General features: G+C 42.5%; 1 protein-coding gene across 1 annotated transcript in view; it reads left to right on the forward strand.

Moving 5' to 3' along the window:
- Positions 1 to 24,532, forward strand: part of PLEKHG4B (pleckstrin homology and RhoGEF domain containing G4B) — a 100,614-nt gene that overhangs the window by 42,703 nt on the left and 33,379 nt on the right. Inside the window, exons 3-11 of the mRNA XM_066627988.1 lie at positions 787 to 2,137; positions 6,544 to 6,729; positions 8,132 to 8,255; positions 9,384 to 9,477; positions 14,198 to 14,284; positions 15,901 to 16,017; positions 19,002 to 19,100; positions 21,399 to 21,541; positions 23,432 to 23,570. Of these exons, the coding sequence (XP_066484085.1) occupies positions 787 to 2,137; positions 6,544 to 6,729; positions 8,132 to 8,255; positions 9,384 to 9,477; positions 14,198 to 14,284; positions 15,901 to 16,017; positions 19,002 to 19,100; positions 21,399 to 21,541; positions 23,432 to 23,570 (2,340 nt within the window). The remainder of the gene's footprint in view (positions 1 to 786; positions 2,138 to 6,543; positions 6,730 to 8,131; positions 8,256 to 9,383; positions 9,478 to 14,197; positions 14,285 to 15,900; positions 16,018 to 19,001; positions 19,101 to 21,398; positions 21,542 to 23,431; positions 23,571 to 24,532) is intronic.

The raw sequence follows: 24,532 nt of genomic DNA on the forward strand, positions 1-24,532 counted from the left end.
AAATTTTACTGTCTCTGACTTCCTCAGAGTATTTAGGATATCATGATGCACCTTTTCTCTGATGTTTTTCCTTGCTGTTTTTTTTTCCCCCAGAGAAGATATTCCATGTTTGTCTTTGATCGTTCTGCTGTACCATAAACAATATAAGTGTTGAGTAGTGTAAATATAGTCATTTTACTACAAGGTGTTGAAGTCATGCAAAATTATTCTTAATCTTTGACCTTCTCTGTTGAGATATGTTTACTATTTCAGTATGATACTAAAAGCCTCCACTCAACAGTTTACCTTGGCATCTTGTGTGCACCACTTTATGATTGTTTGTCTTCACTGTTCTTATTCTATCAGTATCTGTCACAACACCTTCCTTATTTTTCATATCCTACACTGGTTGGGTGTAATCAAGGAAAAATAATAATTCTAGATGAACTAAAAACTTGTAGTGCATATTGTAAAGGCATATTGTTCTGTGTTGTTTAATAAATGGTTCTAAGGTCAGGTGAGAAGAATTTTAGCATGATTTTATTATATTTAATATGTGATTTATTTCAAATTTGTGCCTTTGGTCATTGTATAATACAAGAGTTACTACTGCTAATTGTCTGCAGGAGGAGGGTATTGCTGATTCTGAAACTCCGTTTGGTTCGAAAATATATAGCATCTTTATTTTATAGTTCGTAGTCTGCTAGTTTAATCATAAGTTAAATGCTGCATTAATCAATGAAGAGTGAAAGGAACACATGGTTAAAATTCCCTCATAGATATTTCATTTTGTGTCTCTCTTTACAGGACAATTATACTGGCCTCATTTTCTACCATGAAGGATGGCCGTTGTGTATCCATGAGAAAGTCATAGTACAACTGGCATCTCTCCATAAAGTACGCTTAAAACCAGGAGATTTTTACTTTCAGATTGTGCCAGCAAGAAAGCAGTCAGCCAACTTAGTATTAAAATGCCTCTCCAGACATGGGCCAGGGATGGAAGAACTTATTGTACCTGAAACCATGTTTGGATATATTTTCACAACAGAGTTTTTAGAAAATGTAAATTGTGAACGGAGTGGCTGTCCTTTGCAAAGCTGTTTGCTGACTACAGGCACAGCCATATACAGGACCCCTTGGAAAAATATTGTGAATCCTATCTTTGTTCCTACAGCTGAAACAATCCTGCATAAATATTCTAATACTTCTCCATTTGAGAAGTTAGTAAGCACCGGTTCTGATGCTAAAGCCATGACGCAAACAATGGAAAGCAGCAGCTCACGTGAGAGTTCCACTTCGAATGATACTGGCTGTACTGTGATAGAAGTACCACTTGCAGATAATCATGGAAATCAAAACAGTGAGGATGCTGGGTTATGTCATGGCCCTGGATTAACGTCTGAAATTTCAAGCTCAGAAACCTCATCTGAGCTTGGAGAAGGTGAAGATGTAAATCAGAGAGCACTTTCTGGGAGATACCCTTACATGGATTCAGTTGTACAGCAAGCTGTCAAGGAATCTGAAAAGACCTTTGAATTGTCACCAGAATTTTTGGAGAAAGATGCATCAGTGACAAAGAACAGCACCAAAAGCATAACATTCGGTACAGATTTGAGCAGTCCACGTCAAAGAGGACGAGATTCTGTGTATTTTGAAACAAAGCGCTTGTTTAGAAAGTCATACATAGAAGCATTACAAAACCCAATGAACCTGGGTTCCAGTTCTGAAGAATCCATTGCAGAAGAACTGTCACCACATCTAGTGGCCTCAAGAGAGACTAATGATGATTCCAGTATCACTGAGAATAAAATCTGTGCAAACAGTGTTCAGCAAGAAAACTCTTGGTCTGAAAGAGTGTCAAAATTGGAGGGAACAAAAGCGGCCGTTGAAGTTGGAGATTGTTCCCAAGCTTCAGAAAAACTGCTTGTATCTCATCAAAGTGTTCTACCAACAGGTTGCAGATCAGGTTCACGAAGATCACGATCTTTAGACAGGACCCACAAGAGTTCACAAACGTTAGATAATAAATGTGGGATGTCCTCAGATGGAGCGTTCAGTGCAAATCCCAAAAAGCTCATGAATGGACATTTTGTACGACTGGACAAAATGGATTCGCGCCTTCATCAACTAACTTCTACAAAAAGCAAGGAGGATGAAGGTAAGTAGAAGTAGAAGTATCTAATTGCATGTTTTTAGTACGCCTGTTTGATCTGTTCTAAACTGTATGTCTTCAGTTACTTTACTCTGCTTTAAAAACCCAAATGTATTTGAAACATTTACTGGAGAGTAGGGAGTGCACATATGATACACACACACTTTTAAAAAATTGATATATTGGTATGTCCTGAGAGCTCAGGGAGGTTAGCTGTAATTTTGAATGAAAGTAATGCAGCGGTTCTCACACATTTAGCACTGGGACCCATTTTTTAAAATTAGAACCTGTCAAGACCCACTAGAGGTGATGTCATGACTGGAAGTGACATCATCAAGCAAGAAAATTTTTCACAATAGGCTGCAATCCTACAAAGGAGCAAGTCCCATTGACTATCATTGTTAAAAGAATATACATAGTAGTTTGTTAAAAATACAGGTCTGTAACATTTCCCCCAATGCAGTCACATACCAGGGTAGCATCAAGTCTAATATATTAAAAATAAAATATTGAAATGAATGGAGACCCACCTGAAATGGGCTCGCGACCCACCTAGTGGGTCCCGACCCACAGTTTGAGAAACACTGAGGTAACGAATCTGTGTCCCTTAATTAGAAATGAGCAGAATAAATGGGCGCAAGTAACAAAAGAGCGACAACTACAAAGCAACCCATCAGAAAACATTCAGAAAATGTTAGATTTACTTAAACCCGATTGAACTGAATGAGACTTTATTTGTCTAAGGCAGCTATTTTCAACCTTTTTTCAGCTCACAGCACGCTGACAAGGCACTAAAATTGTCAAGGCACACTAGCAGTTTTTTACTTACATTAAATTACTACATTACAATTAATTTTTAATTAATGCAATTAATACAATTAAATCATTACATGACAAAGGGCACAATCCTAACCAGGTCTAATTCAGCTGGAGTGGGGGGGAGATAATGTGAGGAAAGTGATTCTGGACCTTTCAAAGGTGTGGAGGAGTGAAGGGAGAGACAGTAATAGAGGTGCTAACTCCAATTATGAGATTTGGGGGGGGATGTGCCTGTGGGAGGGAGCGGGGTGGGGAGAAGTGCCAATTGCCTGCTCCTATATTTAAGAAAAAAGATTTCAACCAAAAGCCCAATCCTAGGCATGTCTACGCAGAACTAAGCCCCAATATAGTCAATGGGGCTTACTCCCAGGCAAGTGTGGATAGGATTGTGGCCCAAAGCCCTTCTCCTAAAAGGCAAAAGGCAAGGCAAGGAGGGTTGCTTTGGGGAGTTGCAAGCACCAGGACCCTTTTAGCCAGCCAGTTCTTGGGCTGGTGGCCTCAAGACTCGCTCCCAAGACTCGCTCGCTTCCTGCCTGCTTGCCTGCTCCTTCCTCCCTTCTTCTCACTCCAGACCTCTCTAGCTGGACTTAATACCCAATCCTAGGCATGTCTACTCAGAAGTAAGCCCCACTATAGTCAATGGGGCTTACTCCCAGGTAAGTGTGGCTAGGATAGGAAGGGCCCAAAGCCCTTCCTCTGAAAGGCAAAAGACAAGGCATGGAGGGTCGCCTTGGGCAGTTGCAAGCAACTGCGGCAGGAAAAGGGACTTTTTGTGGACCCTTTGCCTCCTCCTCCGGGCTTCTCTAGTTGCCAAATCAGCACAGGGGACGGACTTGATACCCAATCCTAGGCGTGTCTACTCAGAAGTAAGCCCCAATGGGGCTTACTCCCAGGTAAATGAGGATTGGGTTACAGTCTTCCTCTCGCTCAGCAGCAGGAGATGCAAAGCAGCCTCTGCTGCTCCTTTTCTGCCGGCTGCCACCTGAGGGTCAAAGCAGCTGCTTCTCCCTGTGCCCGTGGCTGCTGCCTGCCTCCTCTGGCCCCGCAGCACACCTAAGACAGCCTCGTGGCACACCAGTTGAAAACCACTGGTCTAAGGCTATCCATACTTACATAGGAGTAAGCCCCACTGACTTTAATGGAACTTCTGAGTAGACATGCATAGTATTGGGCTGTGATGGCCCAATCCTATGAGGGTCTTACACTGCCTGAACTAGCATTCCAGCAGCTTAAGATCCTTTATGACTGTCACAAACTCAATACTTCATTTTGTGTAGCCATACCATGGCTGCAGTGGTGTGCCAGCTATCCATCCATATCTCCTGGCAGGGTGAAGCAGAGACAGAGGTGTATGGAATGGGAAAGGGAAAGAAAGGGGGGAACTGGCTGGGGAGGAGGATGGATTGAGGTTGAGAAGGAGGCAGTATAGATGGCAGAGGCCACCACCAATATGGGCAAAAACTGCAAGAGAGGAAATTCTGGTTGGACAACAGGAAGAAATTCTTGAACTGTAACGGAAACAATCTGTAAATTGAACAGATTGCGGAGGGAGGTGAAGGATTCTTCCCAAATTGAGCTAATCAGGCATAGGCTCAACAGACACCTGCTGGAGATGCTGTAGGACAGGCTTTTTATCTGGCCCTCGGGCTCTCAGCTGCTGAGGTGTTACAGCTGAAATGGCAGCCCACATGCAAATTGGGCTTTCCCAAATCTTGAAATATGATCAAGATTTGCATACTTCCTCTTCTGTAATTTACAGCTAATGAGTTTCTCTATGAGGACAGGCTCTGATTTCTGGCCATTACCTGCTTGATGATGTCACTTTCTGCTTAATGACATCACTTCCGGCCCTCAGCCAGAGCCCTGAATGCTAACTTCGGCCCTCTGTATGAAACGAGTTTGACACCCCTGCTCTAGGAGGATTTCCTGCTACAGGCAGGGGGTTGGACTATTATTATTATTATTATTATTATTATTATTATTTTATTAACAGTATTTATATACCGCTTTTCAACTAAAAGTTCACATAACTAAAAAATCAAATAACTAAATGGCTCCCTGTCCCAAAAGGGCTCACAATCTAAAAAGATGCAAATGAATAGATGATTTTGTTGATCCCTTTCAACTCTATGATTCTATAATATCCTATCCCCTTTCCCAGGTTTATGGGGAATTAGGTAAGATTGGGCTGTTACTGTACTTCCTGAAGTGACTAATAATAATAATACTGGTGGAACCACAAAATTGAAAAAATTGAAAATGATGCCAAAATATTATGGGATTTCCGACTGCTGACAAACATCTATCACACAATATACCAGATATAACTGTAGTCGAGAAGAAAGAAAAACAAATCAAAATAATCAATATAGCAATACCAGGGGATAGCAGAATGGAAGAAAAGGAACTGGAAAAAATAACAAAATACAAAGATTTACAAGTAGAAATTGAAAGGCTCTGGCAGAGGAAGACCAAGGTGATCCCAGTGATTGACCCCCTTGGTGCTATTCCAAAACACCTTGAAGAGCACCTGAACAGCATTGGGGCCACAGAAATTACCCATCCACCAATTACATAAAGCAGCTTTACTGGGAACAGTTCACATCTTGTGACAATTTTTATAACAGCAAAATAGGACAAAAACCAGGCATCCGAGGTCCTTGGGATGAACTTGATGTCCGGATAAAACAAACAAAACTTACCTGACTGTGCGAAAATCTCAATAATAATAATAATAATAATAATAATAATAATAATAATAATAATAATAGAGTTTGTTATGTGATTGGCTGTCAAATATACTTTTATGCTGTGTTGTATGAAAAAGGGTGGGGCAAGGTGCAGCAGGAGGTGCAACTTTCTGCTATTTTTCCCTTCCCCATTGTTCCTTATGGACTACTCCTACCTAAACCAGCTTTGTTGTTGGCATAGCATTCTTCCAGCATTGGGGTGTGTTCATTGTCTAAAGAAGGGTTATGATATGGTGTACATCAACTCCTTCTGTTTGTTTTTTTTCCAGTCAGAATTCAGGTGAAAATGGATGGTAAGTTGAATGTAATGTTGAAACTGGATAGTAAGCTGAGTTGAATGCATGTTCTGATAAAAAGCCAATATGAAAAATTTTATTTTTTAGCATTAGTTGGGTCCTTTATAACACTGTAATTGCACTTGAATCTCAATACAATGTCTGTTGAAAAATCATCTTTCAGGAGTGGAACATCCATCTTAAATCAGTTCACCTTAAATCAGCTTAACTATTAAGTATTTGATAGTCAGCAGGTCTCTAGGGTTGTTATTCGTAGAACTTATCTGCACAACAGGCCTAAACTGGTTTAATAATCATTCCTTCTCCCCGCAGAACCCTGGGAATTAGAAGAAACAGGAGCTACTGAAGTGTATTAAAAATGTGTTTTTAGGCTTCCTTTTGTTGGAAGCTTTCCCATGAAGATGTTTCTCTTACCTAATCCATCCTCTAATTGTTGTTTTATATTTAATGCTTTCTGAGAACATAAACACATTATCCCAAGGTAAACTAAGTAACCAGAGAGAGAGAGCTAAGCTGTCCTCTTTTATTTGACTGGTATCCTCTCCAGACCCATCAAAAGACTCCAGAACCAGTTTCCAGGATTGCAAATCTAATGTAAATGCGCCACCTCTGCTGCTTCATCCTGAGAATCAACTGCAGTCTACAAACACTGGGGACCCTGACTTCTTGTTACCAAACCAATTGCATGAAGTTAATCAAGAACTGCTGCAGTCTGGAGTAATAACTCTGTGTGGTATGTAGTACATAGATAATGTTGCGTTTAAATATATGTATATGCAAGCTGTATAGAGATCTCTTATGGCATGTCTCCATGGGAGCTTCTGACACTCCCAACTCAGCATTACAGAGTTAACAGGAAAGTATGGGGAAAAGAAATCGCATGTTGATATATTATATTATTTATAACCTTTTATAACCTTGCTGGCCCCACAGTCATTTGAAGAGCAAAGAAATGGGTGTGAGAACATGCTGGGGCCTGGAGTGGATGTAGACTAGGGGAGGTATTGATTTAATCTCAAAAGTGAAGTACAGTTGCATACTCTGTTATTCAGGTAGGTGAGTTGGGAAGGGGAAAAAAGTATATTCTATGCAGTGTCTGTTCTCAGGAACACAAAGTAATAAACTGCTGCCCTGCAGTTTATTCAATAAGAATAAGGGCGCAATCCTAACCAACTTTCCAGCACTGAGGGAAGGGCAATGCAGCTCTGAGGTAAAGGAACAATATTCCTTTACCTTGCAGAGGCCTCCATGACTGCCATCCAACTGCAGGATGCAGTATATGCCCCACTGGCACAGCTATGTCAGTGCTAGAAAGTTGGGTAGGATTTAGGCCTAAGTAGTTTTGGGTGCTCCAGTGTAAATCTGAACTGATGAGCACAGAGAAATAGTAGAAGCAGTTTCGTGGATAGAACACCTGTGAAATAGTGGTAGATGTTAAGGGGCAAGTGAAGATATTTTTGTACATTCTTAGTGAAATATATTTTTTACTAGCAAAATACCTGCCAAATGTGGCATAGCTGGTCATGAAGTCTTTCAAGCTGGCTCTCCCCCCTCTCTCTTTCCAATCTGTCCACTGTCTCATTTCCACAGGCCCCTGCCCATTTCTTTTCTGCCCATTTGTCTCACTGCCCTTGCCAGTGAGCTATAGCCCATCTCTGTGATCATGTTATTGAGAAGTCAGCCATGGTTGCTAGGCAGGTACATATACCTGTCCATGGACAAGGAGGAAAAAACTATGCATGTACTACATTTACAACAATCTACACTCACAGCTCAGACTTCTTTGTCCCTCTCTTTAGATTGAGTTGATGGTGAGGATATGTGCAATGGCTGCTTATGTCACAGAGACATTACTGATATCTTCCATAAGCACTAGAAAGCAGTGTTTTACTCTCTTACATATTTCCCAGGGCAAGAGTAGACTTTAGGGAGGGAGCTTTCTCCTAAGTAAAATATTGTAGGTTCCCCTAATACACAGTCTGTTGCATTCCACTCTTTCTCAGCTTTCAAAACATACTTCTGCTTATTCTGGCGAAGTGGTTTGGGAGGAGGGAGAGGCAAGCAGATAGGCCTGCCAGGGGCATTATTACAGAAGATTGTTTTAAATTCATTCTTTCATTTTAATTTCTGGTTAGGAAACCGGGATCGTGGTGGAAGAGCAGTGGTGCAGGTCTGTATGAAAAACAGTACCTGGTTAACTGAACATTCCAGAGTTAATGAGCTCACTCAACTTTTGATATATTTCTACAATATTCCCAGGTATGAAGAAGCAGCCACGTAACATTTTTAGTGTTACATTCATACTAGTAATGTGACTATTGTAAGACTCTATTTATCATCATGATCAGTAGTTCCCAAACTGAACCTCAGCGAGCCATGGAAACCAGCCAGAGGAGCTGCAGAAACCTTGTGAAAAATTGCAGCCCTCTACAATGTAGAGGATTGTAGCCCTAATGGGGAGCTGCAGCCAATGGCCTGATAGGTGGAGCTACCTGTTGAAAAAGTTTGGGACCCACTGATCAATATCCTAAAAGTCATGTGCCTGTGCATTTTGTTAGCAAGATGGCTTTGCCCTCAAATGTCCCAGGACAGGTTGGATGAAGTTGTTATCTAAAAAGTAATTTTTAAGTTGAATTGACTGGGGTTTGAAACCTTAACAAAATCTCCAGATGTTATGAATACAGAATAAATTCATAAAGAACTATTTTTCAAAGAGTGTTAAGACTAATAGTTCATCAACTGGAGAAAGAAGCATAGCATTTCACAGTGACCAGATAAGGCTCTTGTAACTTAAATTGGGAGGAAGGAGAAAGAATTTCAGTAGGTGCAGCTGGCCACTATTCAAACACCAGGAGCCTTGCTCTCCTTTGCATATGGTCAAATTGGCATCATTTTGTATGTGATTGCATTATTAGCAGTTTTCTTACATCACATTGTCTGGAGGGTCCTTATTATGAAGGAACCCTGTACTTTTGAACTCCTCTCTCTGTCAAGATAGGAACCTCAGCACATAGCACTCTGGCAGTGAATAATCATGTTACATAGAAACACCTTCCTGTGGATCCTCTCAGTCCTTACAAGCATGAAGGAAACAGGCCATAGTAGGTAACTGTTTAAGGAGGATCTGTGCTGAAACCAGGTGAACAGAGCCCAACATGGCCAGTCTGGTCTTGCTCATGAGTTTCAGCTTCATAAAAGGAAGATTCTGATTTTCTAGTCATTGTTTTCTGTCAAGTTTCACTTTTGTAGCCATGTTTCTGAGTGTAGTTTCTAAATGCTCCTTCATGTTCCTCTGTATCTGTTAGGGCCTTATGTTTCATTTTTATTTTACTGCTCTTTATATATTTAGTAAGTACAGAGTAAAGAACATCTACTTTTTTATTTTAGAAAGGATGTCTGTGCTTTGGGACTGCTTATTTTAGTGGATGTTCGCAAAAGTCAGAACATACCTGCCCTTTTCAAATCCTTGGCAGCATTACAGGTGAGTGCAGGTAGTTACAATCACAGCTAAAATATGGAGATTGGACAGATATTTAGGCACTGGGGTGTGTTCATCTGTCCAGGAACAATATTTCTTTCCTTGAAGCTAGGACATTCTCAGCAGCTTCTTTCAGACGATATTTCTTTACCCAGTGTGTAATTAGTCTGTGTGGAACGCCTTGCCAAAGGAGATGGTGATGACACCTGGCCATAATGCCTTTAAAAGGCAACTGGACAAATTTTCAGAGGAAAAGTCAATCACAGGTTACAAGCAGGTGTCTTGTGTGCTCCCTGAGGCATCTGGTGGGCCACTGTGAGATACAGGAAGCTGGACTAGATGAGCCTTATGTTCTTATGATAATCCTGACCTAATTTAGGGCCCAATCTTATCCAGTTTTCCAGCACTGATGAAGCTGTGCCAGTGGGGCATGCACTGGATCCTGCAGTGGAGGAACATTCACCAAGACCTCCTCAAGGTGAGGGAACATTTGATCCCTTCCCTTGGGCATGGATTTCAGCTGCATCTGTGCTGGAAAGTAGGCTAGGATTGGGCCCTTACTCACTGGAATAAAGTGAAGCTTAATAAAAGTTAGATCCTAGTTTTTAGCAGTGGGACAGCAAAAAATATTATTTATTAATAGTAATAATAAATTATTAATTAACTATAATCAGGGTCCTGTGCTCCCAAGTCTGCTAGAGAACTTACATGTAGTATATTTGTGTAGTCATATTACTAGAGTCTCCCTAGGACTCCCTAGAACTGGAGTTCAAGGACTATCCCCCCAAACATTTATGATCATTCCAGGATACTCAGAAGGATGAACTGGAGAGGAAGATGTGCAGTTAGGAACTTCCAGGCCAGATAAAAGGCTGAAACTGGGTTCACATGTGATCTATTGTACTCCATTTTCTAGACAAAATGGGGAAATGTGACATTTTAATTTGGGGGTAAGAAGATTACTTCCAGCCATGAGAGTGGTCTCCCCATCTGGATTGCCCCCGCTGCAATTTTCTTCTGCAAACTGGACAAGGGTGCTTGCAAATTAAAAAAAAAAATTTCAGAAACTTTTCATAACCCACCAAAAATTAGTTTGTGACCCACTGGTGGATCCTGACCCACAGTTTGGGAATCACTGCTCCAGACCACTTCTACTGTCCAGATAAGTTTGGGGGAAAGCTTACCTGGACACCATCTTTCTTTAAGGGCAGTGGAATGCGCTCACTACTCTGCTTGTGTCAAAACTGTACAGCAATAGGACAGGGACATTTAATTTTTTGCCAAAATAATGACAGCATATTTGCCATAAAATGCTGTGGGCCATAGCACCTTAATAAATAGGCTTCTTTCAGAGTTCTGTATGTAATCAGGACCTTAGGAGGAAGCTCATTTGTAGATGAGTAAAGGTACCTGGAAAGGCACCTCAGCCAAGCTCTGTAATCATCTCTTCCCACCCACCCCATTCATGAATAGGCAGGGACATCCATCTCGCCCCAACTGCTACCCTCCCTCCTGTCTGCTCCAGGAGAAATCTTGTACCTCAATTTCCTCCTCACACTCTTTACTTTGGAGGTCTCTAGCTCCCCTCCTTAAAAAACTGATACAGATACTGATTATGGGGGATGCAGAAACAGGAGGAGGTCAGATCAATACGCAGCTGTTGTTGAGGTGTCTGGAAAAGCAATTCAGAAATGTTTGGTTTTAACCATTCGAAATGCATTCAGTCATTGACTTATAGTGTACTTGAGCCAGTTAGATTTGTAAGGTTGCTTCCCAGTGGTCCATGGTCCACATTTCCTTAAAGACATGAAAATTAAAGTTTTGACTGAGTGTTTTTGCTTTTGTGTTTAAGCCTGGTGTGATACTTCACTTTTAGGGTGTCCAATTAATACAAATACTACTTTATGGGCATGGACTTACCAATGCTCTTCCAGTGGTGCATTCTTGCACCAGTTTCAGGGAACCTCAAAAAGAGGTAAACAAACACTATTTTTCATTTACAGTGGTGCCTCGCAAGACGAAATTAATTCGTTCCGCGAGTCGTTTCGTATTGCGAAATTTTCGTCTTGCGAAGCGCGATTTAAAACAACCCCAAAAGCAAAAAAATTCATCTTGCGAAGTACGGCCATAGAAAAATTCGTCTTGCGAGTCACCAAAAAAAATCACAAAACACTTTCGTCTTGCGAGTTTTTCGTTGCGCGAGGCATTCGTCTTGCGAGGCATCACTGTATTTTTTTAGAGGGGCTTAGTATCTGTGGATTTTTGTACAAATTCACTTGATGGAACAGGACTGGCTTCTTCCCCATCTCCCTTTCTCTGTGTAACTTGCCGAATAAATTCACTTGGTGGGATGGATAGGGGTGGCTTCCCACCCCATGATCTCTTCTACTTTGTTTGGACAGGGGTGCAATTTCAGTGCTTGCCATTTGCGCCATTTTCCCTAGGTACACTACTGGTGATAGCCAAATCATGACAAAGATGGGAGAGCAAATTATTGTTGAGAAAATGTAATTATTTTCCTAAGCTGACTTTCCTATTTTCTGTACACGTTATATGACAGGCATGCCTGGTAGAAAAACAAGTCCTCACAAGATGCTGAATTAAATTCTGGAAGCAAGTCAGTTTGCATTGGCCCAGTGTTTTACCAAAGTTTTGGCCTCAGCTGAAAGTAGTGGAAGTGAGAAATAGGATAATTCTATTATTATAATGCCTTTCTTTGTGAGAATCTGGTTCTTCCTTATATCAGCCTCCCTTATAAAGAGATTTTTCAGTTTAATTCACAGTGCATCAAAAACATCTTTGCAAAATGAGTAAGAGGCATTGCTTTAAAAAAAGTTTGTTCTGTACATTGTCTTCTGAGGTAGGGAGTTAACCAAAGCACAACAGTGAAGAAAAATGCACTTTGAAAACACATTTTATAATTTTATTTATGGAAGTACATTTTGAGACTGCAAATTCCAGTGAATTTGTGGGGAAGGGTGGAGAGAATCAGTTGAGGAAGGAAGTGTTGAACATTCTGTAAAAAAAAAAAAAAAAAAGCAGCATTGCCTAGAGAGGTTAAAATGACACTCAGTGTTGTCTTTGTGTTGAAACATTAGACATGATCCAGCCATAGTTGAGTACTTTGAAGTTTTACTGTGGTGCAGTAAAATTGCACCACAATTTCAGTAGGCCTGTGGTACAGGAAAATTGCAGCCTTTGTATCATTATATCATGCAAAATCCCCTGGGGGCTGGGGATAAGAATAGGCTCTCAGTTTGGCTGTACTTGTCATAAAAGGCGACTAAACAGCCACTGGGTAGATGGGAATCGTCAGCCTGGGAAGGCAGCTCATCTGAGAGAAGGAAAACTCTGATCCCAAACCTCCACTGCCTTGTGGCTACATCCAGTTATGGAAAAGGCTTCAGGAGTCAACCTCGAGGCAAAATCCGGAGCCGGAGTCCCTGAGGCAGTTCATGGCTGAACACAGTCACATTCTGGCAACTCCTGCGACGCTGCTGGAACCAACCGTATTGGCCTCTGCCTTTCCATTGGACCATTTCAGTGACGTGGAGAGGGGGGATTTGCTGCATGGGTAACAGCCTATCCTCCATACCTACTTTACCCAGGCTTCACGCACTGGAGAGGACACTCTGTTCCAGAACCACCATTCAGAGCGTGACACCATAGTCTTCCGAGACTGAAGGATGGCAACAAGATCATGCAAAATTGTAAGAATTATATTAAAAGAAATCATTAAAAGAAGTGGATTGTACTGCCTGATGCAATGCACATTTGCTCAGAAGTAGGTCTTACTGAATGAGGTGGAATTAAGTGTGATTAAGTATGTGCTTGAGCTGCAGTACTAAATTTTTACTATTGAAGTTGGGATTTTTGAGTGTTTAACTTTGGCTTGATCATTCCCATTGTGGACTTACACAGACAACTGGAGGTTAGGATTTGATAGACAAGGTTGACTATAGGCTTGCTGTTTTTTTTCATGGTTAGAAAGACCACCTTCTTTGGTAAACATACAAAAGAAGGCTTGTCAGATTTCAACATTTGGCCTGTAATTTTAGCCTCCTTCTTGTGGTCTCCAAATGAAGAGATCGCAGAGTGAGTGACCCAAAGGTGGGGTACAGGCTATTTTCTGCTTAGCTGGAGTGTTTTTTACTGGTAGTTTTTTCCCATCTGGCTCCTCTTTGAGACACCAAATATAGCCAGGCTCTATCCCCTGCCATATGCTACTAGGCTCTGCACCCACCATTACCCAGCCCCTTCCTCCAAGACTTTGTCCCCAAATGCTCAGGGTTCTCCCTTTGCCCCCCCCCCCAAGTATCCTCAGGACACCTGGTAGACCTGTGTACCCTTTGAAAGGAAGATTATTCTAGATGATTCTGATAATAAATCCATTGTACCCAGGCTACCACTCTCTTCATATGATTCATTCACATTGCTCTTTAATCCTAAACACACTTATATTGAGGCGAGTGGGATTTAGTACTGGAATAGAAATGCACTGGATTGATCTATTGACTGCCTTCCCATGCTGAATCCTCACTAGTGATTGCTGCTGTATTTTATTTTATAAGATTCTGGTTTATTTTTAGAATAAAACTCTCTTTGCATTTTTTGCTTGTCTTTTTTTAAAATGAAGTGATTATGCTCATGCAATAAATCTGCGTGAAGATTTACTTAGTCTTGAGTCTTACATAGAGAGTTTAATGACTTTTTTGTGTTTCAGAGTACCATTCCTCATTCCATTCACAGTGTGTTGATACTAACTGATAAAGAATCTACTTTTAGACCCGACAAAGAGGTTGCATTTCAGGTAAAGAAAAATACACTGAATTTTATTTTTATTTGCTTTTCATAGTAATTATCTCAGAGTGAGCACACAAGTAGCAACCTGTGCTTAACTCTGAAGCCAGACAGCATATGTAACGGGCCAAGCAGCACCAGTGGCTAGAACCAGAAATCAAGAGAGAGACTGAGTCAGGACTGACTCCTGCCATGTAGGGCTATACGTACTGTCTCCTTTTTTTTCTTTTTGCTTTAAGAGCCAATGTCCCTTTAGAGTTGAGGCAGTGGCATTGCCCTGCTGCTGGTCTTTCAAGCTGTTGAGCTCTTGGGAGCAAGAGAAGAGATGACAGTCAATCAGTGTGTGGAATCCTTATCAGGAATCATTTACAATTCTAATCCTCAAGGCACAGGTTGTAATTTCATTATCGGCTGGATCTTAAAGAGGTCTTACATCAGTGGAACATGCATTCCGCAGACACATCCTGTTGCAAAAATACCAGAAAGTGCTTTGCAACAGCGCAAGGCCTAGGTTTGCCAGCAGGTAGGCTAGAAATTTCCTGCTGGTGCCAACAGTCATCAGGAAGCCATCGCTAAAATTGCCTATACAGGCATTCCCCCCATATCTGCAGCTTCACTTATCCACAGTTCACAAATCCCCCTATCATGCAACTGCCTTATCTTTGTCTGATTGCAGTCCTCCTGTCTCTGTCACTGTGTACGAACGCTAACAGGAAGCAGGAAGAGCTAACAGGAAGTGAGTTGGGCAGCTGAAAATAATTCAACACTAAACATCACATTGTTTTCAGCCCTCCAACCTGCTTCTTGTTAGTGTTTACAGCAGCACAGAGGCAACAAGACACAGGAATTGGTGAAAGGAGGGCTGCAATAAGATGTCATTTGCGTGGTGGTGGGAATTTCTGAACTGCTTCTTGTACGGTTCACTACTATCCATGGTTTCAGGTATCTGTGGTAGCAGCAGGAACCTATTCCTATAGATATGGGGGGGGAAGGGGTCTGTACTCAAAATTGCCTTGAAAACCCCTGACCTGTGGAAAAAGTGTACTTTCTCTTTAAAAAATATGAGCCCTAGGCTGTAACTGAGACCAAAGCCATTTCTTTCTCTGATATCAGGACCCCCTTTAGGGCATGTATTTAGTAAGTAGAATGGCAGGCTGAATCACCTGCACTAGCTGCTGGTTTTTTGTTCTTGGTTTGCAGATCTGGTAAAAGAGAAGTTGCACTAAGCTATCAAAGTGCAAGATGCAGACCAACAGTACAGCTGTTTGTTATAAAAGGGGCCGATCTTTTTTGTCCTTTCCCCATTCCTTGGAAAAGTGAATTTATTTTGGGGATGTTGTTAAATATTTTACACACTGAGCTTTTCATTTGGTGAATGCTCTCTTTTCAGTAATAATTGATAGCAATATTTTGAGGATCACAGTATAAAGTAGAAGTTTGATTAAGAACCACAAGATGTTGCCTTGGAGTCAACTGGCTTTTTTAATAGATTCTGTTAAAGGTGCTTGTCTAACACCATGCAAGATTTTTAGGATTCACTTTCTAGTACAGGTGCAGTAGTTTGATGTGCTGCAAATTTTGTTAAGAATAAAGAAATGATAAATGGCTTCTAACTTTCTTTGGCAGTGTGAAGTTCTCACATCACTGAAAGCCTTGCATAGGTTCATTGACAGTACTCAACTGACAGCAGAGTTTGATGGAACATTTCCTTACAATCACAATGACTGGATATGTTTTCGAAGAGTAAGTTACAATTTGGAACTAGCTGCCTTTTTCATTATGATCGCTAAATAATGTTGATTGCCTTTAGTTAACATCAAATTGATCATAACAGTTAGAAATTAATAATCTTTACCAGAGTGAAATATGACCCAGGTAAAAGTTGTTGGCTCAATTCAAACATCACACCAATCACGGTTAATGAAGTTTCACTGTGGTTTTGCATAATGTTGGAGTTGACAAACCACAGTTACAGTCATTGCTTCATCTTAAGAAGCTGCTGCACCATAGAGATAAAACAGGAAGGCAGACAAGCTGTTCTTAAACCCTGGTTTGCCTATTGTACATTGAAGCTCAAATCAAGGGCTGGATTCTAAACAATGGTTAGCACTAGCCATGGTTTGGCATGATGTCTGCATCAGGGCCATATTAATCCGTGGCTGGACCCCTAGGTTTTCAGGTATTTCGGTCCCCTTCCAGCACTTCAACCCCACTACAGCAGACAGGCTGACCCTGGTACAGTAGGTACTAGACCTCAGTACATACTGAAACGAAGCATGTCCCGCCTTTTATTACTTTCACCTGAATATTGGAATAGGGATATGGACAAAAAAGGAACCAGTAAGCAGTGGCATAGCTAGTGAGGGGTGAGGGACGGTCTGCCCTAGGTACCCTGCCTGGGGTGGTGACACCACAAGTGACTAAAATCACGGTTTTAGGAATAATACCATCCTGTTATATACCACTGGATGCAGAATTTCCAAAAGAATTCAATGAAAAAAACCAGAGTGAAATATCTCCATTCTATCAAAACTTATGGCCAAAAAACCTGAAAACAAAAATGCATATTGCCCTATGGAAAGTGAATCTGAGCCATATCGAGTGTTCGCTAATGAGTACACAGACTTGCCATAGTTCATCAGAAAGGGCAGGTTGAGAGGATTGTCACCAAAATGGTCCTGATCTGATGAACACAGCACCCCAAAAACACGTGAGATGGAAGCCCCTCCCTCCAAGCTGACGAATGTATTGAACCCTATGGAAAGCTGAAACTAAGTCACACAGTCATGTTTACTTGCAAGTAAGCAAACGTGTCTTGGCTCGTGGTCAGGTTAGGCAAAGGAGAATGCGAGGCCATTAGAATGGTCCCGATCTGATGAACGTGGAACTCAACAAATGCTCTAGTAGTTAGCCCTCCCATAAAAAGAATAAAACAGAGGCTTGAGCTGGTAAGGTGAATTTTTTTCTTTTTTAGACTTGAAAAGCTAGGTGGGTCCTAACAGTGACATGGTTTAAATATGAGAACTTAAATTGAACTGGGCACTGGGTAGGGCTGAAAATCTTGCTGATTTTTTTGTGGAGGGGTGGTCTTATTGCAGGCAGGCTACAGAGAAAATTCACTTGGTGGAACAGGGCTGGCTTCCCTTATTTAATTATTTGATTTTCTTTAATTTAATTATTTATTTTAATTTGCTTGATGATGTCACTTCTGTCCATGACTTCACTTCCGGTGGGTCGTGGACAGATTGTCATTCTAAAAAGTGGGTCGTGGTGCTAAAAGATTGAGAACCGCCGCCTTAACTCAAAACGGACCGATGAGATGTCCTCAGGGTTGGGGGGTTTGACATCCTAGTGACCAAAATTGTGGAAATCATGTCTTTTAGGAATAATACCATCATGTTATATGCCATTTGACTCTGGATTTCATCCATTGCTTGTGGGGAAATATTCACTGCCTTTATTTTCTTGACATTATTATTATTCATTTCATGTCATGACTATTAGTATCTCTCTGTCTCACCTACCTCACAGGGTTGTTGTGAGGACAAAATAAGGGGAGGAGTCATGCACACCACCCTGAGCTCCTTAGAGGAAGGGTGTATAAAAATGTAAATTATGTCACATGGAGGGGTGACAAAAATTTATGGGCCCCGTGTGTCAGATGGCCTAACTACGCCACTGCCAATAAGAAATATGGCATTGGGGTGTGTGTGTGTGTGTGTGGTATGAGAGTGTATATATATATATAGATAAATGTACACATATTGCTACAGCATAGAGTGCAAAGTGCCTTTAACTATTGGAGCCCAGGCGCAGGTAACAGTGCCTCAGCCAAAAAAAGAAATGATGGGCCACTAATCCCTGTGGGGTCCCTAGGCTTATGAATAATATAGCTCTGGTCTGCATTGAACTAATGAATCATCCTCAAAAATCTCAGCTAAACAGCCCAATCCTAACCAACACCAGCACAGCTGGACTGCATGGCCTGCACTATATCCAGAGTGGGTTAGGAGGTGGCCAGGGGGTCTCCGCAGCCTGCCCTATAGGGGTTCTTGGATCCACACCAGCTATATAGCTGACACAAATCCAGGAAGTCTGGTGTAAGGCCAGGAGGGCTGGGGAAGAGGTTAGGAAATGGCGGAGGAGAACTACACTGATCCTGTCCTCCTCCTGCAGCCAGTCTGCCCCTCATTCCATCCTCCCCCATCCAGAAACCTCCCTCCACTCTCCCCACAACCTTGTGGTGCTTGGCACCTTATCTCCTTGCGCTGGTGTCCACAGGTCCGGATGTAGCAGTGGCCGGGTGGTGCAGGCCACTCCACCAGTGCTGCTTACTCCTAGGATGTTGTGAACACGCTTCAGCAGTAGAAGATAGAATTGTGCTGTAAATCATGTTCTTGAAAAGCAACCTCTCTGCTCGCAAAGTAGCAAAGTAGCCATACCCATCACAACGAAAAACTCTTACAGAATCCATTTTTCCCACTGTAACGCATTAGGCATGTGGAAAGGTATCCATTATGCATTGTGTTGAACTCATCAATGTAATTTAGGCTGAAACTTGATGCAAAGCAGCATGATTTATTTCTTAGGAAACAGATCGTGCCATTCAATTGTAAGTGGTGATCTAATGCAGAGGTCCAGTGCTGAACTCTTCTGCACAGTTCGAAATGAAAGTGCATGAGGACACTTTTAATAAAATGAGTGATTTCTTGTATTTATTCTTGCAGAAACTTGAACCATTCATTACAAACTGCAAAGAGGCCCTTGTTTTCTTACAATACTCTGTATGTTCACTCAGTAGTGCCCAGACTCCTACTTCAGCACAAGTAAGTGTTGGTCGTGTTTAAATGCTCTTGTCTATATCAACTAAACTTGAAGAACCACTTTCTGGGAACTAATGTAGTATAATGGCTGAGGGCCAGATCCTATCCAACTTTCCAATGGGCCCGATCCTATCCAATGCAATGACAATGGAGCCTCAATGTAAGGCTAGGGATGGAGCTGTCAACTAGGAGGTCCCCCAGTGCCACTTGCTCACAACAGTTTAGGTTCCCCCTAAACTGCAGTTGCTTTAAACTTCAAAAAAATCTTTGGGAAATATTATCACAGATATTCTTTATCACAGTGCCCTGTGGGGGATATGTTTTAGCCAAACTGACAAGGTATTTTTGAAGTGTTTCCAAATGTCAGTCTTCTCAAGATCGCTGAAATGCCTGATAATTAATCTTATAACTAAGGCTTATTCCAGTTATTCACTGATAGGGCCCAGATCTGGAACTATAACCGGATTTTTTCAAGTAGATCAATGGTTCCCAGACTGTGGGTTGGGACCTGCCAGTGGGTCGCAACCGGCTTTTTGGTGGGTCACAAAAGTGGCAAGCTTATAACTGACAAAGAAAATGCATTGAGCCCTATGGAAAGCAAAACAACCCACCTGTGTACATTTACTCATGAGTAGGTGAACATGCCTCAGTTCACTTCAAAAGACAGGTCAAGAGGAACACAAGGCCACCAGAATGGTCCCAATCTGATAAAAATGGAGATTAACAAATACTCCAGAAGGCAATCCCCCCCTCCCATTGTAAAAAGAATAAAAACAGAAGCTTGAGCAGCTGGTAAGTGAAACTTTATTTCTTACAGCGCAATCCTATGTTGCGCAGGCCAGCCAGGAGGCTTGCGCTGTATCCAGCGCAAGATAGGGCACCAAAGTGGCTCAGCCAGAGGTAAGGGGAAACTCTTCCCCTTACCCCCTGGTAAGCCACTGCAGCCCCTATGGGTGTCCTCTGACTTGTGCCACCTCCTGAGGTGGTGCTCAGGAACAGGGGTTGGGATCCGGCATAACAGCCGGATCCCAGTCCTGCCTCCCACTCCTCACCCGCCCACCCACGGGGTCGCCCTCCCCCCACCCCAGAACGCCTGAATAATTTTCCTTCTATTGTCATTTTACTTATGAAGGACCTCTACTTTTCTTCAGTTTCCTTTATGTTATGTGCTATTTATGGTTTCTGCTCCTATTGCAGTGGAACTTATTCACAGTGGCAGACCTCCCCAGCCCCACGCCCCTGGGCAATTGTTCACCATAGCACTCTCCCCACAGGATGTTGTCGCCCCTGCACACAAATCCGCCCCCCCCCCCACTTACCTGAAGCTTGTGGAACTTCGCACAACCATTGACTGTGTCAGGGAAGCTTCCCGAGGCTTTATACTGTGCTTCCAGAAAAACAGAAGCACAGTTTCTGACCCCATTGGGAGCCTCAGAGAGGCTTCCACAGGGTCCTAAAGGCATTTGCCCATCATTTATAATGGGAGGTCCGTCATTGTATTTGTTTTTCTTTAGTCTGCAGGTAGGGCGGTGAGACTAAAGATCTAAAGCGCATAAATGCACATATGCATTTGATGCAAGAAATGAATCTCTTTCATATCAATGCTATTTACCTCATTTTTTAAATCTTTTTTATGGCTGTTATTCAAATTGACACTCCACACTTTTCAGTATCAATTGCTAGCAGAGGGCAATTGCAGTCTCTTAGTTCCAGGGATTTTCAGCCCTTTTCATCTCATGGCACACTGACACAGCACTAAAATTGTCAAGGCCCACTCGCAGCTTTTTGATAACTGATGAGGCACACCCCACTGCCAGTGGGGGACTCACATCCCCCAAAGGCCCACTAATAAATGGGCCTCCTACAAACTCCTGCAGCACACCCACAGACCATTCGCAACACACTAGTGTGCTGTGGCACAGTGTATTGGAAACAGCTGCAGTATTCAGACTATCCTATTATTGGCTGTTCCAATGTCTACTGGTAGCACAGAACTGTATGCTGCTATGGAAACAGATGCTATGTAGATTTCTGTGATAGCCACAGGTTCTCACATGCATGTCAATCACTTGATTTCTGCACAGCGAGTCATATCTTAATGTGTGAACTGACTCCACATAAGAGCAGTGCCTCTTAATTGGTACAATGCTTGCTTAAGGTGGTAGATCTGCTGTAGCCCATCCATCAAGTGATGGATGATGATGTTTTAATCAACCCTACAACTATGGAGAATTCAGCTCTCAAATAATTTCTGTGTAGAATTACTAGCAAAGTAAACTGAATAGCATTTATTTTGTATAGGAGGTGAATGACTTGATGAGCAAACACAAGAGAATGATGAAACTTGTCCTGGAAGATGAACTATTGGTGACCTTAAGACTTGAGGGTGGGACAGTCCTTGCAAGGCTTAGGAAGGAAGAATTCTGCAATACCGAAGATTATCGGTAGGTGCTTGCTTTGCAAATACTGTTTTATTACATGTTACCGGTTCTTAAGAATTTGAACTCTCATTACCCCAAATTATTATACTAGTTGAAGAATGGACAGCCCATTCCTACCTAAATCCCTGCATGGCAATGCAGCAGCACTGGTGTGGTTTCCACTGCATCCCAGAGGGGATTTTCAGATGCTGGAGGTCTTTTTGGAGTAAGAGGGACATTTGTCTCATTGCCTCAGAGTATGTCTCAGCAGCCACTGTGGGGCAAATTGGACCTGTGCCAGCTCAATCGCTTGCACAAATCTGTGTTTATCCATGAAAGCTGGTGAGGCCCAGGAAGGGGGTCGGGTTCATCATGCACTGCCACCACCAATCCTGCTCCTGTCCCAGGCATGATCCACCTTTCTCCCTGCTCACTATCCCATTCTGTCCTCTAACCACTGTGTGGGCCTACCTGCTCTGGCAAGTGTCCATGGGTCTGCCAGGGCATGGGAGCCCGCTGGTGGAAGTTATCCCTAAGATGCTCTTATTTTTGACATTGGTTTGTTTTTGGATTTATTTTGCAAAAATTTCACATTTTTTAAGCCTCATTTGAACTACTTAAGCATTTGGTCAGTAACTTTTATTGTTGTTTTATACTTTTCATTCTATAACCCAACCTAAGGACTCTGTTGAAAGTTTTTGTAAAAGTAGCTTTCTATTTCTCAGTTACAATACTGAAGAGTAGTAGATTAAGGGCCCCCCAATCCTGTAGAGCCTTAGCACCAGTGCTGAGCTCTGGCGCTGGGTGTCATAAGTGTGCTGTAAAGTGTGCCACATTTATGGCACCCTCTGAGTAGGGAGCACTGGTGCCAGGACAATGCTGGGTGCCAGTTGGTGCCAGTTGGTGCTGGGCCCCATGCCAGGAAGAGGATGATGTGCTGCTGGGGGGGGTAAGTTACACTACCAGGTGGTGGAACATCTTCTAGGGGCATGAGGAGGGCAGGGACAAGGCAGGGGGTGGAACAGGGGGAGGGGAGGATCCGGCCTGGGAGCAGACGGAGACAGCAGCAGGTTCTGTTGCTGTATCCTGTGCTCCCTCCTGGCCTGGGCAGCCAAACACGGCTCCTTTGGGTCTGTGCCCGCTCAAGAGTGGGTGCAGATCCAAGGAGACCCATTGGCGCTGTTGCTGCATTACCTGGGGCAGGGAAGCAAATACTCCCTTACCCTGGGGAGACTCCCAGCGCTAGCCCAGAGCCCATTGGATTCAACCATTTTGTTGCTGCTGGATCCCTGGGCACCACTGACTATAGGATTAGGCTGTAAATTCCAGTTATGTTTATGACATGTTTATGTCACAAAAAGGAGCTATGTGGATGAAGAACCGCACAGCAAACTTCTGAGGAATTGGCGTCCTACGTGATTTGGGGACATCTTAACCATATTGACAACATGGGTTTTGAATAACTATGCTGGGGTGGTTAAAGCCTCTCCTCCAAAGTATGTCTCTGTGGGAGCCACTTACTTAACTTCCGCTATGGTGATCCCTTTCCTAGCAGCAGTGACATCAAAAAGCATAGATTTGTAAGCCACCTTTGATCTGTTTAAATAAAAGATGATTCATAAATCTATGAATACAGAAGACAGAACACAGAGTTCAAAGGTTCACTAGCAACACAGCTCCCTGGATCTCAGCCTTCAGTATTAACAATATTCAGAGAATATGGATAATTCCACTGTCATCTGCAGGACTAGGATCATTATGTTATGGTGGACTTAGAAGCTTTGCTTTTGTCCTTTAGTAAGCAGATCCTTAAGCTTGTCTTTGCTTTATGGAAAATCAGGAAAATATGTTTTATATCTGACAGCATCTAGAATTAAAAAACGTTTTATGGGTGCTTATTTTTTTCTCCATTAGGGATTCCATGGAAACTGTTACAAGACTTTATAATCAAGTAGATGAGGAAGTTCATAGATTGGTTTTGTTGTCTAATAAGTGCTTGCAACAACTGGAGCATCTCTTGGCTAAAAGAAAATTTGAAGAAGGCTGTGATCAGGTCAGTACTTTTAATGTACATTCTTCCTTATGGAATGCATGGTGACTGCTTTTCAGCTTAAGAAAAAAGTGGGTGATCCACAGCCCAATCCTATCAAAATTTCAAGTGCCAATGCAGCCCCAAAGTAAGGGAAGAAATGAACCGTTATCTTGAGGAGGACTCCATGACTGCCAGCCCACCGCAGGATGTAGCATGCACCCCACTGGCACAGCTGCATTGGCTCTAGAAAGTTGGTTAGGATAGGGCTGCTAGTCAAGAATCTCCCACTCTTACCTAGTTTGATGCTTAAATGAATGGCTGAGACCACTTTACGTTTTCCAGTAACATTTGCTGTGTTGGCAACCTTCAGTCTCGGAAGACTATGGTATCGCGCTCTGGATGGTGGTTCTGGAACAGCGTCTAGTGTGGCTGAAAAGGCCGATTCGGGAGTGACAGTCCCTTCCACACTGGGAGCAAGTGCAGTCTGTCCCTGGTCTGTCTCCCTGTCTATGGACCTTCCTTCTTTGCCTCTTTGCCTCAGACTGTTGGCAAAGTGTCTCTTCAAACTGGGAAAGGCCATGCTGCACAGCCTGCCTCCAAGCGGGCCGCTCAGAGGCCAGGGCTTCCCACCTGTTGAGGTCCACTCCTAAGGCCTTCAGATCCCTCTTGCAGATGTCCTTGTATCGCAGCTGTGGTCTACCTGTAGGGCGCTTTCCTTGCACGAGTTCTCCATAGAGGAGATCCTTTGGGATCCGGCCATCATCCATTCTCACGACATGACCGAGAATATTGCTGTAGCAGATACAGTAACATTTAGCTATGGAATACAGTACAGTTAATGTTAATACACATAATGTTAATGTACAGTACAATTAATGTTAATTCAGTAACAATTAGCTATGGAAGATTGTGGTATGTTGTAGTTGTGCTCAACTTTTCTCTTGCCTCCTCATGCAGCAGTTAATGAAGTGAAGTGCAGGGTG

Source organism: Tiliqua scincoides, chromosome 5, assembly GCF_035046505.1.
Source record: "Tiliqua scincoides isolate rTilSci1 chromosome 5, rTilSci1.hap2, whole genome shotgun sequence".
Lineage (NCBI taxonomy): Eukaryota > Metazoa > Chordata > Lepidosauria > Squamata > Scincidae > Tiliqua > Tiliqua scincoides.